This window comes from Eubalaena glacialis, chromosome 16 (genome assembly GCF_028564815.1).
Source record: "Eubalaena glacialis isolate mEubGla1 chromosome 16, mEubGla1.1.hap2.+ XY, whole genome shotgun sequence".
NCBI classification, from domain to species: Eukaryota; Metazoa; Chordata; class Mammalia; order Artiodactyla; family Balaenidae; genus Eubalaena; species Eubalaena glacialis.
Window position 1 is genome coordinate 27719914 of NC_083731.1, and position 20040 is coordinate 27739953.

At 35.4% G+C, this 20040-nt stretch overlaps 1 protein-coding gene across 7 annotated transcripts in view; it reads left to right on the top strand.

The window, feature by feature from the left end:
• Positions 1-20040, top strand: part of RBM26 (RNA binding motif protein 26) — an 81892-nt gene that overhangs the window by 6198 nt on the left and 55654 nt on the right. For all 7 annotated transcript variants that reach the window (XM_061170773.1, XM_061170777.1, XM_061170774.1 and 4 more), the window contains exon 2: positions 19516-19634. In XM_061170773.1, the coding sequence (XP_061026756.1) occupies positions 19516-19634 (119 nt within the window). The remainder of the gene's footprint in view (positions 1-19515; positions 19635-20040) is intronic.

Sequence of the window (20040 nt, forward strand, 5' to 3'; positions counted from 1 at the left end):
TTCACTCCTTATCTAAACCATTGCAGTTTGTTTCCTAACAGACCTCCCTATCTCCAGTCTTTTTCTCTCTTCCAGTTCTTCTGGCCTGGTTGCCTGACTTGTTTATATCCTATTGTTAGATCAAAATCTTCAGGACTCCTAAGTAATTAATTGCATACTTTTTAACTTGGTTTTCAGAACTCTAACGTCTGTTTCAAATTATCTTTCCAGTTTATATCTTCCTACTTTTTATGTAAGTCTTAAATTTCAGCAAAACTGAACTTTACATTCTGATTCTCTATCACATTGGTCATACTGTCCTTTTCCCCCCAACTTTAAGTAGAAGGTAACATTCATTGAGTGCTATTTGCTAATCCTTGTGCATTCATTGTATGTGAGCTAGGTTCTGTTATACCAATTTTAAGGATGAAGAAATTGACTCTTAGGAAGATTAAGTAATACATTTCATTCATAGCTTATAAATGATAGAGACAGGATTAAAAACAAGACATTTCTATTCCAGAGCTTTGTTGTGCATTATGATGTACTGCCTTTCTCCGTTTCTTTTTTATATGTTGAAATCAAAGGTCAAGTGTGATTTCAGTTCTTCCAGAAAGCCATTTATCATCTATCCAGTTGGAAGCAGTGACTCTCCTCCATGACTCTCCTCTCCTAGCTCTAGTTTGTACTCATCACTCGCAAAGTTGTTCAGTAGTTAATTCTTACTTGTTTTAGGGTTACTGTTAGAGTCTAAGGTCCTTGAAAGTAAACTCCAAATCTTAAGGTTAAGTGTTCTCCTGTTCTGGGTGAGCACCCAGCACAATGCCATGTGTGGGGTGTACATCTGAGTTTCAAATGCATTAGTTGAAATTTCTATTTTGTGCACCCATGACTTAAGAGAGAAGAGGCATTTGTGTAAAACTTTTATTTCAGAGAAGCAGATAAGTGAGCAATTTGAAGATTTACTAATCTCAGGGTCTGTTTTGCTTTATTTTTACCTTTCAGCACTTTCAAATAAACTAAAGCTTAAGTGATTTTTTTAAGGGGGAAAGGACACTGAAGAGTATTAACATTTACTCATTAAAGTATTAGTGAATGCTGCTATATGCAAGATTGTGCACCTCCATGGAGCTGCACAAAAAATTATGTATGGTAATTCTAGTCTGATGAATTTTACAGCTGGTAGAAGAGTTTTTCTATAATTATTGGCTAAAATATTTTTCATGACCTTCATTACCACATTTTACTGCTGCAACCTTAGTTGGGTTTTCCATCTGAGTGATGAGTAGTTAAAATGCATTTAGCAATTTCTATCTGTTTTAGCAATTCCTTTTCTTTGGCTTACAGTTCTTTTCAAATGAATTATTTTACATGCATAAATCAAGATACAGGGATAGTATTATGAACAAAATGGAAAGTAAGATATTCCGGTGTTTGGTGTGTACATATTGAGAATGACTAACTCAAACTTGAGCTAAATGTAGCCTTCTAGGAATTTTTTTTCTTCCTCCTGCTTCCTTAGTCCCAGAGAATAGAGAATGAGTGAAATGAGTGGATGGTAAATGCTTCCTACTAGACTTACTCACTACCCTCCTACCACCTTGTTTCTGTGGAAAAATCCTTTTCAGTTTACAGATAGTAACTTCTGAAATAGGTAAAAGTTTATTTTTAACTTGGGGTTATATTTAGTATTTTGTGTGTGTATGAAACAATGGAGTATGTTGGAGATACGTTACTCATTGGTTCTCACTGCGATATTTTGCTTATATACAAGCAAATATGTTTATATATTTTTCATTCTCTTTTTTTATATAACTGGTATCATACTTGGAGGTCATTTGATATAATACATAAGAGACTTGCCCCCTTTTTAATGGTTGCATAGCATTTTAATGTAACAGGTGTACCATAATTTATTTAACCAGCCTTTATTGATTTACTGAACAAATAGTACTATGGTGTATATATCTATCATGTGTCAGTTTATACTTAACATAAACATTAGTTGCATAAGTTTTGACAGTTATATACGCCTATGTAATCACCATATAAAACAGGATCTAGAACATTCTCTGGAAAATTCTCTTGTGCCTCTTTCTGGGTTTTTCTTTCCCTCTCCAACAAAGGCATCTACTTTCTAACTTTGGCATTATGAATGTGGCTGCTATGAATATTCTTATTCAAGTCTTTGTGGAAATATCTTTTTTTGGGTAAATACCTAGGAGGATATTTGCTAGATCATAGGGTAGATAGATGTATGTTTTGTATTATAAGAAACTGCCAAATTGTTGCTACCTGTGACTTATGAGAGTTCCAGTTGCTCCATATCCTCAGCAATATTTAGTATTGCCAAGGTTTTTTTTGTTTGTTTGTTTTTAAACCTTTAGAGTGAGTATAAAATGGCATCTTTCCTTTTTTGGACTGACAGTTTAATTCTCTTTATGGTTTTAATTTGTATTTTCCTGATGACTAATGCTATTGAGGACCTTTCCATGTGCTTATTGACTATCATATCTTTTGTAAAGTATCTAAGTCTTGCTTATTTTTAAAATTGGGCTGTCTTTTATTGTTGACTTATAGGAGCTCTTTATTCATATACAGTACATGTACTGCAGATTTTTTCCCCACTCTGTGACTTTTATACAGTAGTCCCCCCTTATCTGTGCTTTTGCTTTCTGTGGTTTCAGTTACCTGTGATGAGCTGCGGTTTGAAAATATTAAATGGAAAATTCCAGAAGTAAACAGTTTATAAGTTTTAAATTGCATGCTGTTCTGAGTAACATGATGAAATCTTGCACTGTCCTGCCCGTGATGTGAATTATTCCTTTGTCCAGCATATCCCACCTGTTAGTCACTTAGTAGCTGTCCTGGTTATCAGGTCAGCTCTCATGGTATTGCAGTGCTTGTGTTCAAGTAACCCTTATTTTACTTAACAATGACCGCAACACGCGGGAGTAGTGACGCTGGCAGTGTGGATATACCAAAGAGAAGCCATAAAGTGCTTCCTTTAAGCGAAAAGGTGAAAATTCTCGACTTAATAAGGAAAGAAAAAATTCAGTACTGAAGTTGCTGAGATTTACAGTAAGAATGAATCTTCTATCTGTGAAATTGTGAAGAAGGAAAAAAATTCTTGCTGGTTTTGCTGTCACACTTCAAACTGCAAAAGTTGCAGCAACAGTGTGTGATAAGTGCTTAAGATGGAAAAGGCATTCAATTTGTACAATAAAATATTTTGAAAGGAGGAGAGAGAGACTACACTCACATAACTTTTATTACAGTATATTGTTATAATTGTTTTATTTTATTATTGTTGTTATTGTTGTTAATCTCTTACTGTGACTAATTTATATATTAAACTTTATCATAGGTATGTCTGTATGGGAAAAAAATGTAGTGTATATAGGGTGTGTTTGTGGTTTCACTGGTTTCACACCTCCCCCCCCCCCAGTGGGTGTCTTGAAACATATTCCCCCCATGGATAAGGGGGGACTATTGTATAATGATGTCATTTCGTGAGCAGAAATTTTTAATTTTTATTAAGTCCAATTTATTTTTCTTTTATGGTTAGTGCTCTTTGTGTCTAAGAAGCCTTTATCTTCTCCAACATCATAAAGATATTCTATGTTCTAGAAATTTTCTGCCTCTTTCTTTTATGTTTAGGTCTGTTCATCTCAAATGAATTTAAAAAAATGCATATGGAGGAGTTTGGGTTTTTTGAGCACAAGCCACCTGTTCTTCTTACTTGGCCCTGCAGTAATAATTTCTCAGTGCCAAACTCCGACATTTTGGTTTGTTTGGCCTAACTGTGTGTCTCTCAGGCACACGAACTTGCGTTTGGTATCAGTTTTGGCGAGCCAGCCCAGTAGTCCATTCCTGTGGCAGGTTGACCCTGGCCAGGAGCAGCCTCTTCCCTGAGTCCCCAGCAGCTGCCAAAGCTCATTTCGTTCTGGGGCACTCAGAAGGACTCTCCCGGACAAGCACTGGCTGCCCTGGCTCAAGGCTGTTTGGAGTCGAGAAACGAAAAACAAACAAAGAAAAATGCATGTGGAATGAGATAGGGCTAAATGGCTCCTTTTTTTTTCTTTAATAAGTATATTAAGTTTTCCAGAAATGGTTCCTAAAAAGACTTTCCTTTTCCCATGGGATGACTTGGCATGCTGGTTGATAATTAACTGTATGTATAAGTCTATTTCTGGATTCTGTCTTGGTCCAATGATATTTGGCATGTTGGTTGATGATTAACTATATATGAGTCTATTTCTGGACTCTGTCTTTGTCCAGTGATATTTATTTATTCTGATGCTTATACCACACTGTCTAAAGCCAACTACCTTTATAATAAGTTTTTTTTTTTTTTTTTTAAATCAATGCTTTAACTTTTTTTTGGGGGCTGGATTTTAAAATTTTATTTATTTATTTTATTTTTTTGGCTGTGTTGGGTCTTCATGTCTATGGGAGGGCTTTCTCTAGTTGTGGCAAGCGGGGGCCACTCTTCATTGCGGTGCACGGGCTTTTCACTGTCGCGGCCTCTCTTGTTGCGGGGCACAGGCTCCAGACATGCAGGCTCGGTAGTTGTGGCTCATGGGCCTAGTTGCTCTGCGGCATGTGGGATCTTCCCAGACCAGGGCTCGAACCCGTGTCCCCTGCATTGGCAGGCAGATTCTCAACCACTGCGCCACCAGGGAAGCCCTATAATAAGTTTTAAAATCAGGTTATGTAAGTCCTCCTAGTTTGTCCTTTTAAAAGATTGAGTTATGCTGGATTCTTGGCATTTCCCTATAAAGATGAGAATCAGCCTTTCAGTTTCTGCAAGAAAGCCTGTGTGATTGTTGATAGGGATTGTGTTGAACGTAGAGATCAATTTTAGAAGAAAGAGCATCTTCATAATATTTAGTCTTCCAGTTCATGAATGTGGTAATCTCTCCATTTATTCAAGTTTAATTTCTTCTGGCAATGTTTTGTAGCTCTCCGTGTGGAGTCCTTGTAAACCTTTTGTTAGATTTTTTTCCGTGGGTATGTGATGTTTTATAAAATCATTTTAAAATTTAACTTTTCAATTTTCTTTGTTATTTATAGAAATATGATTGATGTTTGCATATTGACCTTATTCTGCAGCTTTCTAAGTACACTTATTAGTTATAGTAGCTATTTTATAGATTCTTTGGAATTTCTTATACCAGTCATGCCATCTGTGATTAATGACAGTTTTACTTTCTGATTTTTTATGCCTTCATTTCTTACTGAACTGGTTAGGAACGACAGACAGTACAAGTTAAACTGAAGTGGTAAGAGTGGACATTCTTGTTTTGTCTCAGTCTTAGGGGAAAGAGACTTAATGTTTCAATATTAACTGATGTTAGTGCTAGATTTTTTTTTTTTTTTTTTTGGCCGTGTCGGGTCTTAGTTGCAGCATGCAGGATCTTCGTTGAGGCATGCGGGATCTTTCGTTTTGGCGCGCAGGCTTCTCTCTAGTTGTGGTGTGTGGGTTTTCTCTCTCTAGTTGTGTCGTGTGGGTTCCAGGGCGCATGGGCTCTCTAGTTGTGGCGCGTGAGCTCAGTAGTTGTGGTGTGCAGGCTTAGTTGCCCTGCAGCATGTGGGGTCTTAGTTCCCCGACCAGGGATCGAACCTGCGTCCCCTGCATTGGAAGGCAGATTCTTTACCACTGGACCACCAGGGAAGTCCCCAGTGCTAGATTTTTTTTTATAACTTCCTTTTAAATACCAGATTGAGGAAATTCTCTTTTATTCTTACTTTGCACAGTGTTTTTGTCATGAAAAGGTATTGAATTTGTCAAATTCTTTTGTCTGCATTTATTGAGATGATCATAGGGGTTTTCTCTCTTTCTCTGTTAATATTGTGTATTACATGGATTGGTTTTCAAATGTTAAGCCAGACTTGCATTCCTGAGATAAACCCTGCTTGGTCATGATGTATTATCGTTTTTATACATATTACTGGATTTGATTTGCTAATATTTTGTTAAGAAGTTTTGGTTTTGCTTATGAGGGCTATCTGCATTTTATTTTTTCTTTAAAATGTTTGGTAGACTTCACTGATGAAGCTATCTGAAACTGAAGATTTTGTTGTGAAATGGATTTTTTATTACGAAATCAGTTTCTTTAATAGGTATAGGTCTATTTAGGTATTCTGTTTCTTCTTGTGTCACTTTTGGTAATTTATGTTTTTCAAGGATTTTTCTCTTAAGTTGCCAGATTTATTGACATAGAGTTGTTTCTGTTGTCGCCTTACTATTCATATAATGACTATAGAATCTATTGTGATGCTCCCCCTCCCCTTTTAAAAATTATACTTGATGTTGGTAATATTACTCTTATTTTCTTGACCAGTTTGGCTAAGTTTATCAATTTTATTCATCATTTCCAAGAACAGTATTAGCTTTGTTGATTGTTTTCTGTGTCAATATTATATTTTTATTATTTCCTTTTTTCCTACTTTGAATTTAGTTTGCTGGCCTTTTCCTCTTTCTTATGTCATTGGTTTTATATTTTTCTTTTAGTTTCAAAAGCTGGGAGCCTGGAGGTAAAGCACAGGCAGGTATCCAGAGTCTTGTTAATGCTGAGATTCCAGTTTTTATGAAAGGGAAAATCCTGATCATGCCCTCAAAACATTTGAAGCCAGTGGTGAACTGAATCACACTAAAGCTTCTTACAAAGCCCAAACCATGTCAATTACAGAACAAGGGACTCCACTCTAGTGGCCTGACGAAAGGGCATGGCATTTACTGAAGATAAATCTTATTTACCTCAGTCTCCATCCACCTCAGTGTTCTTTTACACAAAACATTCAACATAAGATCAAATAACAAGGAACACAAAATAGTAAGAAAATAAGATCCACATGAGAAGAAATAGTCAATGGAAACATACCCAGAGATGACTCAAATAATAGGATTATTAGACAAGGACTTTAAAATAACTATGACAAAAATGCTAAAGAATTTATTTGAACATGTGGACAGCATGCATAAAGATATGGGGAACTTCAGCTAATACATAAAAGCTATTAAAAAGAGCTTAATGGAAAAACCTAGAAACGAAAACTATAACAGAAATAAAGAATTCTGCTTTGCAACAGACTGGACACCACAGAGGAAAAAAACAGCAGTGAACTTGAATGTAGGAAAATAGAAAATATCCAAACCGAAAACAAAGGGACAAAAGTAATTTTAAAAGATACATCTGAGATCTGTAGGATAGTAGCAAGTAATCTAAAATACAAGTTACTGAAGTCTTAGAAAAAGGAAAGAAAAATGAGGCAGAAAAAATGTTGGAAGACATAACTACCAAGGACTTTCCAAAACTGATGAAAGACATCAAAACATAGATCCAAATTGGCAAAACCAAACAGGATAGAATACACACACACACACACACACACACACACACACACACACACACACATACACAGCCTTAAGCATATTGTAGTCAAACTGCTGACCAAATAAAAAGAATCTTAAAAGTAGTCAAAGGGAGAAAAAAAGACAGATACATACAGGAAAACAAAGACTCAAATGGTGGCTGATTTCTCATCATAATCAGTGGAGGACAGTGGCAGTAGAACAATATCATAAAACAACTAAGTGTACAACCACTCAACACTTACCAATTAAAAACACAGGAGTAGTTCTGCAAGCAAGGAAGGAGAAGTAGAAGGGATCTACCAAGGCACTCCCAGCTTTCAGCTAGCAAATTCTGAGAGTAGAACAGGAGGGATGAGCAAAACTCCTCTTAGGCATTCCAGGCCTTCACAGAGAATTGGCTGGTTACCCTACAAAAGAAAAGGGAAGGAGCAACAAAACAACTGCTCTGCCTATATTCTCCATTTATTAATTTTCCACCACTTACTGGCAGTATAAAAGTTGATACGGAAAAAAACCCCCAAAATCTTGAAGTCAGTTATTATAAATAAAAAACATTTGATTTCAAGTCCTACATATAAGCACTAATAGCAGTTCAGCAGATCATTTGTTGCTCTTTTTAATATAGTTTAAGTGCAAGAAGTATTTTGAAACCTATAACTTAACCTTTTTAGGGCATTTTAAAAACAAATTGTCAGTGTGACTCTTGTTATTTTTATATATTTAATGAGAGCTAAAGTACTTATTTTACATTTTCAAAAAGTTTAATTTTTTATAACAACAGACTGTGAAAGAGATAGATCTTATTTTGAAAACTGTTTTATAAACTTGTACTTACCAGGCTGTGAAAGTTTTTCAAGCACTTTCTCAAATTGGATTGTGTTAAAGTTTTGTTTTGTTTTTTTAAAATAAATTTATTTATTTATTTATGGCTGTGTTGGGTCTTTGTTGCTGTGGGCGGCTTCCTCTAATTGCGTTGAGTGGGGGCTACTCTTCGCTGCGGTGTGCAAGCTTCTTATTGCAGTGGCTTCTCTTGTTGCGGAGCATGGGCTCTAGGCGCGTGGGCTTCAGTAGTTGTGGCACACGGGCTCAGTAGTTGTGGCTCGTGGGCTCTAGAGCACAGGCTCAGTAGTTGTGGTACACGGGCTTAGTTGCTCCGTGGCATGTGGGATCTTCCCGGACCAGGGCTTGAACCTCTGTCCCCTGCATTGGCAGGCGAATTCTTAACCACTGTGCCACCAGGGAAGTCCCTGTGTTAAAGTTTTGAAGCTTCTGATGACATTGCCCCAAATTGGATGAATAGTTATGTTCTATGAGGAATTATAACCGTTCATTATGGGTAGGAAAAGGTTTTTGACTCCAGCTAGCCTTTGTGGGTTTCAAATTAAAAAGGTTTTATTACCATGTTGAAGTGTTTGGACATTTTGGGGACTAGGTTATGGGATACTGGGAAGGTTAATTAAAGTAGCAGAGTAACTTGGTCACATCTCTTTTTAAGAATGAAACTATGGTGTTTAGAGATTTGATTAAGTTGTAACATTTTGGAGACAAGGAAGACTAAATAGTTTTTTAATTCTAGTTTTAAGAGTGAGTTGTAAAATGCCTAAATTTGGGCTTTGGCAGGATGTAGGAAGAGAGAGGTAATATACTAAGAACATATGTACTGGATATATATGAGGGCCATTGCAGCAGTCAGAATATGGAAGAAAAAGCAACTAGGAAGGGCTTGTCAGAATGCTTGTGGGCTTTTTTATTGACCTTTTTTGGTATCTGTGACAGCTTTTTAAACTTGTTGGCACACCTTTGTATTTGTAATAATTGGATTTGACCTAAACTGAGAATTGTTTTTTTGTGAATTTTGGTTGATATGCCCCTGACTTAGTATGCTATTGCATACTGTGATAATTAGTAGATACTTCTCAACCAATGTGATTGGTTCTAGGGAAAAGGTAGACATAGTTACCTAGTCTGAAACAGACAAGCACACCAGTAGTAACATTTTAACAGTGGTAGAAATATGTGCAGATCTTAAGGTCTGGCAATTCAGAAAAATTATGTAAAGTGTTTCTACCTAGTAGAATTTAGTTATTCTTTATCCTTCCCAGAGGCTCAGACTTTGCTCATGAGTGTTCAGAAAAGGGAATTCTATGGCTTTTGAAAAAGACCTAGAGGACAAAAAATTTTTTCAAAAAATTTTTTTTCAGATTACATACTGAATTATTTTTAAGTTCAGTTAAAGTTCCTGGGAATGAGAGTAGGGGAGTGCAATGACGGTGAAAGCTTTGCACCTTATTCCTAAAAAAATGACCCACTTTGTCAGATTGTATGGTTCAGCACCTTTGTTTTAAAAATGAGAAAACTGAAGCCTAGAGAAATAAAATGCTAACCCAGGATTATGTAACTAATGAATAAAGTAAGATGACATCAGACTAGAAATCTGAAAACCCCTGGGTTTTTGGAGTTCATTTCTGTGCTTTTTTTTTTTATAATACCAGACTGCTTCAAGGAAAAGCTGTTAGTTTGGCTTAGAAGACAACATAGATTTGAAAGGGAATAGTGCTTAAAATATAGTAACTAGATTTTAACACCTATTCTAAGGGGGTGGCAATAATAGGCATCTTATTACTTCAAATTTTTATTTTATTTCATTCTTTAGTGGTCCATTTGTTTTGGTGTTTGGCAGGTTAATAAAATGCTTTCTTATTTGCAGTCATATTTATTTGTAATTATTTCTAATTTGGCAGAGCAGCTGTTCTCAGATAAGGAAACTGAAGCTTAGTTTCTTTAGTCCTGAGATTTGTGAGGTGAAAAGTATCCCCTTTTTAATGAAAAAATTTCAGCGTGATTTGATAGCAGTATTAGAAAACTGTTGTGGCAATATTAGAAAAAACCCAGAAGTATGCCATACAGCCACAGAGCATTAGCCCGAATTTTTTTTTTTTTTTAATATATGAGGGAACAGTTTGTAAGAATTTAGTTGAAAACAGAATGACAGAACTAGGTTTTTCACATTTCTAGTCTTAGTGCTATTTCTTTTGTGTAATTCTGCCCCTTCTTGGTCAAGAGAGAAAATGTTCCCTAGCCTCTCCTGTCTCTTAGTAACTGAAGGGGTGAAGCGCTTCAAATCTGTTTTGTAACTAGGTAAATGTGAATCCACATATAAGTAACTGAAGGGGTGGCCTTTGGAAGCCCCAGAGCCCTTTCCCAGAGAATGTGATTCTTCCTCAGCTGTGAATTAGAATGTAAAACGTACAAGAAATAATGGAGTTTTGTTGTGGACTGCCATATCAGCATTTCACCTGCAGTTCCACTTTTCTTTTAAGAGAGAATTCTATGACATGATTCTATAACCACACCTATCTGTGCTCAATTTGCTATTTGGGCTACTGCTTTTTGCACTGAGCAGTATACAGTCTGATTATTGGGCCTTTGGGAGTGTGAAGACTGACTTTGTCTTTGAATTAGATGCTTAACACATACTTTCTGAATCACTTCTAAAGCAGCGATTCTCAAATGTGGTGTGAGGACTCCTAGGGCTTCCTGAGACCCTTTCATGGAGTCTGTGAGGTCCCCACTTTCCCAGCTGTATACCTGTGTGAGGCCAGATTTTATATTTCAACCAAAACAGGGTATCACAACAGATTGAATATAAAAGTAGATGTAAGTATCAGTCTGCTATTTAAGGCAGACATTAATGGTATTTGCAAAAAAAAAAGAAAAAAAAGAAACATTGTCAATCTTCTTACTAAATTTTTGTTTTGGTGTGGGAATATAACTTTATTCACAAAAAAATATAGGGTACAGGTTTCCCCTGATATGTGAAAGTAGAGTGTTCCTATGAAACTTTTCGTAAGCTGAAATGGCGTAAAGTGAAGAAGCAGTTACTTTAGGACACATCTTGTCAATGGATGCACAAAATAAATTGAGATAAAACATAGATGCTTACAGACACAGTTCAAAGCTATGGCAGCTTGATGCTGAGGTGCCCAGTGTAGTTCTTGGGGAAGGATCTGGGCAGTGCCACTCTGGCTGCTCATGATATGGGCTACCTCTATACAACTTGCTACAAAACAAATGCTGGACACTATTTTTGTTTTTCGCCTTTTCTCATAAAAGTGAAAATCCTTTCTGAATTTCTTGTGGTTAGTAGTTACCAATGTAGGTCTTCTGTAAAAGCTTCACAAAGTGGCATAAAGCAGACTTTTGAAAAGCAGGGGATTCCTGTGTTTAGTTTCAGGTGAGGCTATTAGTTATCGAGCTCTGCCCATCCCTGCCTTGCAGTGGGGGTATAGCTCAAACTGGAGAAGGTCAGTCATTTTCAAGGACCAATATGATGCTCTGGGAGAGAGGGGAGGCTATTTTCTCTGGCTTCACTAGCTGTCAGAATAATGTAAGCCCAGAACTGCTCAGGGCTATTTTTGTTGCCATATGTGCCTGCCTCAAAATAAAGCAAGTTCAAAGGAAAGCAGAATAGAAGGGGAGTGTCCTGGTAACATCATTTGAACTCCTGGATCCAGCTATGCCTAAAGTCAATCCTACTATTGGACTTCCCATTTATTTATATCAATAAGTTCCTCCTTTTGATTACTCCTCCTGCCCCCCGCCCCCAAGTATTTATGTTAAATCATAATGGATTTATTTAGTTATTTTAAACTAAATAATTTAGAATTTTCTCATTTTTAAATTTTAATATGGTAAATACTGGCAGATATAACCCTTTTAAATAAAAGCTTTTCCGGGTTCTCTGTCATTTTTAAAGTGTAAAAAGATTCTGAGACCAAAAAGTTTGAGAACCACTGCTCTCAAGGTAAGGAGGAACTCCTGCCATTTCTTGGGGGGTAATATAAGGGAATGAAGGAACTAACTGAATAGTTTTCAGCATTATAATTACATGTTTTGTGCTAAGTTTGTGCAGTGATAAGAAGTGGTTCATGTGATGCTCATGGATGTATCACGTTGACATATGCTTATTTTGTGGTGGTCATTTTATTTTGTAGAATAAAGTGGGTATGTAATCAGTAATTCTTAATGAGTAACCTTTGCTGTAACTAATTACTACATACAAATAATCTATGTTTTACTCTTTTTGAATTGGATGAAACTGTATAATAAACTATGGTAATTGAATTTTTCAATGTATATAGTATGTTTGTTGCAATGGAATTTGGGTTTTTAAAAGAGTAATTATGTACAGAATATAATTGCATGACTTTGATGTAAATTAGATATTTTTCTTGAATATAAAGTGAAAATTTGGTAGGAACAGACGTGGGTGTATATCCGTGTTCTAAAGTGACTGAGTTAACATATTTAAATTTAATTTTTAATTCCCACTGCCACCTCCAGCTCCTCCTTCTCAAGATTACTGAAAATGGAAGCTTGGGTAAAATTTCATCAGTCATCTTCCACTGAATTTCTCAAGCCTCCAAAAAACTTGGGCAATACAAAACAAACTTCTTTTTAAAATATTGTACTGGCGTGTTAGCTTTTTGTTTTTTGCTTCACTGTCTCGTTACTATTTTGAAAGTACTAAATTAAGAAGTAAAAACTAATATAATGAGTGTGTTAGGAAGATTAATTAGAACCTTTATATCTTGGGGTGATTCTTTTTTTTAATTGAGGTATAGTTGATTTACAGTGTTGTGCCGATCTCTGCTGTACAGCAAAGTGACTCAGTTATTTGATTCATGTTTTTTGAAGTCTTTCTTAAGAAAATTAAGTTCTTTTGGGAGATTTTATTAAAACATTTGATTTTCTGCATTGCTTTGGGTTTTCTAACTTATTTAGTGCATGTGCTCTCCTCCCCAGATACAGCTGGAGGAGAATGACCCTCTTAGATATTCACCCGTGCTTTTCAGGGGTATTATTATTAGTTGTATGCTTAACTGAGTATATTCAGAGATTGATCAAATTTTATTTTTATGCCTTTAAAATCATTGGTTTGAATGACTTCATAGTGATATGATGTAAATTTTAAATCCTTACAAAGGTGAGAGATTAGAAATCCAAATGTGCATGACGTATTTGGATGGAATGGAGCACTTTGCTCCATTCCACTGTACTCCTATCCCTCATGAGTCAAGTATCAGTAGATACCCACCTCAGCCCTTTTCTGTTGGTTCCCTCTGCCTGGGCTGACCTTTTTCCAGAAAGCCAAAAAGCTTGCTTGCACTACATTCTGTTCCCTATTTAAATTCTGACCCTGTTTAAATATCCTTACCTGATAATCTTATCTAGGATCTACTCATTCATTCCTTTTCCTCCCTCCCTTTTCTTTCTTCCTCTTTTTTCCCCTTCATTCCTCTTCTTCTATACTTTATCCCATTACCTGGCATTTTTTCTCTTCAGAGCACTTGTTTATATGAGAATGCCTTCTGTGTGTGTATTGTCTGGCTCCTTCCTACACAAGAATCCCTAGCAAGTTATCTGATAATGATATGCGTTTACCATTCTGGTCATTTTCTAAGAATGTTTGACTTTGTTTATATATTTATAAAAGGTGGCACCTAGAAGTGAAAGCAGTGGCACTCCCTACTGCACGGGAGAGCTGCACTGTTTCCTCACTGGTTATGATTTGTTTTCTTCCATATCTCATTTGACTTTTGTAAGTTGAGATACTTAGTTGCTTCCCCTTCACCCCACCTTCCACAGTGCTATTGGTAAGCCATGTCTTCTTTATTTTGTAGTTTCTGGTTTTCTTTGTGTTTTCCTTGCTCCCCTCCTTCTATCCCCTCGCTGCTCCCACCCTCCTACCCCCAGCACACACACAGAAGGGTAATTGAAGTTGGAGCACTCTGTGGTCAGAGTTGTACTTTATTGGCAGATTATGTTTTTGCTGGGCTTAGAAGTACTATGGAACAGAGACTTAGTGTGAATTCAGCCTGTTTTCTAAGGTAGGAGTGAAGTTTGTCACTCTTTCAGTATTATTTCTTTGTCCTTAACATTTTCAAAATCTGATTCTTTTTTTCTCTTTCCCTGATCTGAAAGAAGATTTCAGCCCCACTTTTCTTTCACATGTTTCTAGAATGCTGGCAGTGTAGCAGAGGGTAAAGACTAGCTTTGACAAGATAATGTGTCATTCAGATCACAAACTTATTATCAGCAGTACCAACTGGTATAGTAAAGTACCTCGTGAACAATCTTGCTTACCTTGGAGACAGTTTTTAAAAATAACCCCTTACTATCAGAATATAGTTTTCTTTTGATTCAGTAATTTAAACATTTTTGCTTCATTAATTTTGCATAGCAGGTTATTATTGCTAGATGTTCAGATGAAGTAGCATTGGTACTTTTAATTAAGATAAATAGAAAAGAGAACACACAGTTTGCCTTTTGTCCCTGATCCATAACATTTTGGTATATTATTAAACTTCTGTGGTTCAGATTATTTTTTACTTAGCTATAATTTGTAACTACATACCTTTTTTTGTTTTCAAAAGTTATTAAAATAAAAATGAAGTGGCTTCCTGTAGGACTTAAGAAAAATTACCTCCCAAATGCATATTTACCTGTTCTGTTGTTAAATGTGAAATTGTAAACCTTGCTTCTACTATGTAATTTGCAGTCTAACAAATTTTAAAAAGTAATCTGCCTTTCAGACTATTTTAAGTATTTAACATTTTTTTGTATGGTAGTTAATTCATTATGATTGTTGTGGCTTTTATTGGTCCTTGATTTGGTTTGAATTGCTTCTAATAGAAGATGTTGAGCAAAGATTGTTCAGGAATTCTATCTTGCTGTTTTATAAAACTGTATTCTAGGCCACAATAATTTTTAAAAAATCGCAAGAGTCTTTCTCCACATTTTTAGCTGCTAACATTTTAATTCACTTTTAAAGTGTCTTGTTTAAAAAGTAATGGAGGGAATGGAATAGATTTGGTGTTTAGCTAAGAGAAATGTAAAGTGACAGTTATTAGAAAGGCTGTTATTAAGTTGAAAATTCACCACAACAGTCAAACCAATACTCAGTCAAACTATAGCATTTGGACTCAATGTAGAGATTCTGAATTTGTTCATTAACAGTAGTTGCAATAAAACTGTATAACACAGTGATAGTATTATGTATCACAGTGATTTCCAGTAAACTGAAGTATGTTCAGCTTGGTGTCTAGTTAGGTTAATGTTTAGTTGATTGTGCTTATTCAGGTTACCTAACATGAAAAAGTACTGTTTCATGGTCTCTCATGCAGTGTTACCAGATTGCCAGATATAAGTGTATCTGTAGATACATCATGAGGTTATTGTCCCATTTCTTCATGCTTATTTCATCATGGAGGTTGACCCCAGCCTCTCCAGTTTCTATGAATTCGTTGTCCAGCTCTTTCCTATATCCTTATCTGTGGACTTTTTGCTAAAGGAAATTCCTTGTTTAATCGGTGTTTCAGAAAAATGGGAAAATTCATGGCCCGTTGTCTCTGGAGTCATATCATCATCTTCACTAGCAATTAAGTGAAAAGCAGGCTCTAAAATTTTTCTCACAAAATTACCAACATGAATATTATCTTTAATATTGTGCATTTAATATTAATGCACAATATTAACATTAGCATTATTAATATTAGCATTATTTAATAATGCTCATTGTGATAAACATGAAAAAATTAACTTACCACAAATCACTTTGCATTTAAAAAATTGTTGGTATAAATAAATATATTGAAATAAATTTCGAAGAGAAAGTGTTTAAAAATCTCATGTACCATTGAAATGAATTTTTTTTTTCTTGTTTAGGTTATAACCCACTTCAGGTCTTTGTAAGTAAATGGAAATAGATCTATGAGAAAAGTTGATATACAATTACTAACAGATTACCCTGAAACTAAGTAGCCCAGCAGACATTTATCATCTCATGACATATATCATTCCTGTGGGTCAGAAATTTGGAGCAGGTTAGCTAGGTATTTCTGGCTCTGAGTCTTTCATGAGATTGTGGTCAAGCTTTTGGTCAGTGCTGCAGTCTTTTCAAGGTTCCACTAGGTCTGTAGAATCGGCTTCCATGTTCATTCACGTATGGTTCTTGGCAAGAGACCTTAGTCCTCCCTGGAGCCTTCATTTCATAGCCACATGGTGCTCTCTGTAAGGCTGCTTGAGTGTCCTTGAAACATAGCAGCTGATTTCTCTAGAATATATAATTCCAAATGACCTAGATGGTGTCTGACCGTAAACGTCAGACACCATCACTTCTGCTGTATTCTATTTGTTTAGAAGCAAGGCACTAAATTGAGCCTACTCTCAAAGAATGGGGAATTGGGCTCTGCCTTTTGAAGGGAAGATTGAAGAGTTTGAAGACACAGTCACCACAAAGATGTACACTAAGGAGTCTCAACATTATATAATAAATGCTGTACTAGTTCCTTAATAGAGTAATTCTCAACTCTGATACTGTATCAGACTTATCTGTACAGCTCTTATAAAATAAACAAAGCAAAATGCAGATGGTTGTATTAGACCTGTTGATTCACTTGCAGTCAGATTTTCCATAGGTGCTTCTACTGTGCAGCCAAAGCTGTCCATTGTCTTTAAGATGTACTTTTTGATTCAGTGACATGTTACTGCTATAATTCTGTAAAACTGTTACATTCCAGATATGTATAGGAATTAAGACTTTTTGGTATATGTCTTAAAGTATTTTCTAGCTTTAATGTGTATAAGTTCCTTATTAATATTCTAGCATTTGAACTTTTGGTAGAACATGTGGAATTTCTATTTTGTGTTTAGTATTGTTAGAGTTAAAATTGCTAATAGTTGTTAGAATAAAGAGCGATAAAAATGAATGGAAGGATGTCATGTGTCATGTATGTATCTGTTTTTCCTCAAATGAACTATTAGGTTATCCTATCTCTCCCCCTCATTTGTAGTCATCTCTCCCTACTGTAATTCCCTAATGTATTTGTCTTTTTTTTTTAAACCGTGATTGGTAAGTCTTTTTGTGTCATCAGTATCCTTTGAAAATTTAATTTACTGAGCATTATTTGTGTTACTGGCATGAAACTAAGACAAGCTAGGAAGTTAAATCTAAGCTGGGGGTGGATTCTAAGTTGGGATTTTGCCAAGTTGGTGGCATAGAAGAAGAGTAGAAAGAAAGTGAGGCAAACGTGGCTGAGGAATTTAGAGGTTGTTTGAAATAGTGGACTCTGAGGGGAGAGTACAGGAGGAAGTAAATTAGAGGAACTGTGCCTTGGACGGCAACTAAGGGAGGTATTGTAGGGGGCTTTTACTAGGATGGATAGGGAGTTGGTGGCTGTAACTAGATGTTTGTAGCAGTAAGTTAATTGGAGGTCTGGTTTTTGGGTAGCTCGTTGTAAGAAGCAATTTGGTGTAGTGGTTAAGAGAGCGGACTTTAGAGTAAGAAATTTAGGTTTCAATCTTGGTTCTGTTACTAATTTACATGTAGTCTTGGGCAGTTTGCTTAGCTTTTTCCTGAGCCTCAGTTTCATCAGTAAAGTGAGAACTAAATATAGAAGGTAAAGTGTGGAGCACTGTTCATGGCGCAAATGAGGGTTCAGTAAATGTTAGTGCTTAGCTATTGCTATTATTTTATTATTATTTACCCTAACTTGTAAAATGATCTTTAATTAAATAGGTAGCAACTTTAGCTTAGTTGAAAAACAATTATCTGCTTTTTAGCAATTGGATGGGCATGGTTTGGGCATCAAAAACTTTCCCTCTTCCCTCCTGACCCTGTTTCTTTTTCACTTCCTACTCCCTACCTGCATCAACAAATAACCATAGTTACTTGTTTATACTTATACCTATTCATTATTCAGACATAAGCCAACCCAAATATATAATCTCCTTTTCTCCCCACACAAATGGTAATACACTATACAAGTTTTTTCTCTATCTCGCTTTTTAAACTTAACAAATTGATAGGAAAATTTCTCCATGATATGAAAACTTCCTCATTCTTTTTTGTCCTTTTGTTGTATGCCATTCCCTTGTGTAGATTTAGTATATTTTCTTTTTCCAGTCCTCTGTAAATGGACAGTTGCAGATTTTTGATTTTACAATCAGTGTGGCACTGAATGACTTGTACACATGTCATTTTGAACATGTAAGTATATCTGTAAAGTTAATTCATTGAAGTAGAATTGCTGGGTCAGTTGCATTTGTGATCTTTTTACTGCCATACCCTAGGAGCTACCAGTTTACTCTCAGCAGCAATAATGTATGAAAACTGATTGTTTCCCTATAGTCTTGCCTCCAGAATATGTTTCCATATATTTAGATTTTATCAACTTTATAACAGAAAAATGATATTTCAGTATAGCTTAAGTTTGAATTTCTCTTATGGATGATGTTGTACTTTTACTCATATTTAAGAATCATTTTTATTTCTTTTTCTGTTTAGTATTTCATTTGACTTTTAAGTCTTTTTTACATTCTTAAGTTTTTGCTTCTTTTTGTATAATCAAATTACTCTTTTGCAGTATGTGGATTTTCTGTCATAATTCAAAAGGTCTTCATTACTCCAGAGTTGTAAAATAACTTTTTCTTGTTTTCTTCTAATACTTTAATGGTTTCATGTTTTTGCTGTGGTATGTGGAATAAGTTATGGGTCTAACTTAATTTTTTAGAAAGGCAGCTGCCAAGTTTTCTCGATACCATTTATTTTGTAGTTCATCCCTTCTTCCTTGACTTGGATGTCACCTTTATAAAATTTATGTTTCTATATATATTTGGGTCTATTTCTAAACTTGCTTTTCTTTCGTTAAAATTCTGTATTGTGTGGTATGTTTTCAAGTTTCCCTTTATTGTCCTCTTTTTCAGGGATTTTCTGACCATTATTTACCTTGTTCTGGGGGAGAATAGCCTCTTGGTATTTTTATTGGTACCACACTAATTATTATTAGTTTTTGATGTTTTGGCATTGTTTATAATTTGTTATAACTTCTTTTTTTAATAATAGAGCCTACTGAATCTTTAATACATGTATTAGTGTGTATTTGGCAGAATACTGAATGATGACTACATATACCATGTAAAGCATATTAAGATAAGGGAGAGAAACTTATATTTCTTCATTGCTTTCTATGAACCAGATGCTTTTTTACATATATTAACTCATTTGACTATCATACTGTTAGTTTGTAACTGGAATTCATAGACTGTGCAATTGTTTATGGTTAAATTTCCTTCAACATTGCTTTTTTCTTCAGCTGTGATGCAGATCCATCAGCCCTGGCAAAATATGTTCTCGCTTTGGTAAAGAAAGACAAAAGTGAAAAAGAGTTAAAGGCGTTATGTATTGATCAACTGGATGTATTTCTTCAGAAAGGTAAGATCTTTGGTTTAAAAATACTACTTTAAAAAGTTATTTAAAATAAGATTCAGAGAGTGTTAAAGGAGTTCAGTAAGAGACAGACTCTGACTGTAACAAAGTTGAACAAATAGTGTCATTACTGATTATATTCATAGCTTATTTATAATGGAAATCTTTTCTTTCATGAACATCCATATGCTCATTCTTAAAGAATCTTAAAGAATCTCTTAAGAGATTAAGAAAATCACTGAAAGGTAGTACTGCTTAGGAACCTACTTTGGATGTTGTCTAGCACAGTGCTTCTCAACTTTTTTCACCTTGCCAGTATCTAGGTAATGATAATATTTCTGTTTGGCACACTAGGCAGGGTACATGGAGACTAGTGATGGCTGGGAGCGACTGACCCAGAGGCTCTAGCCAT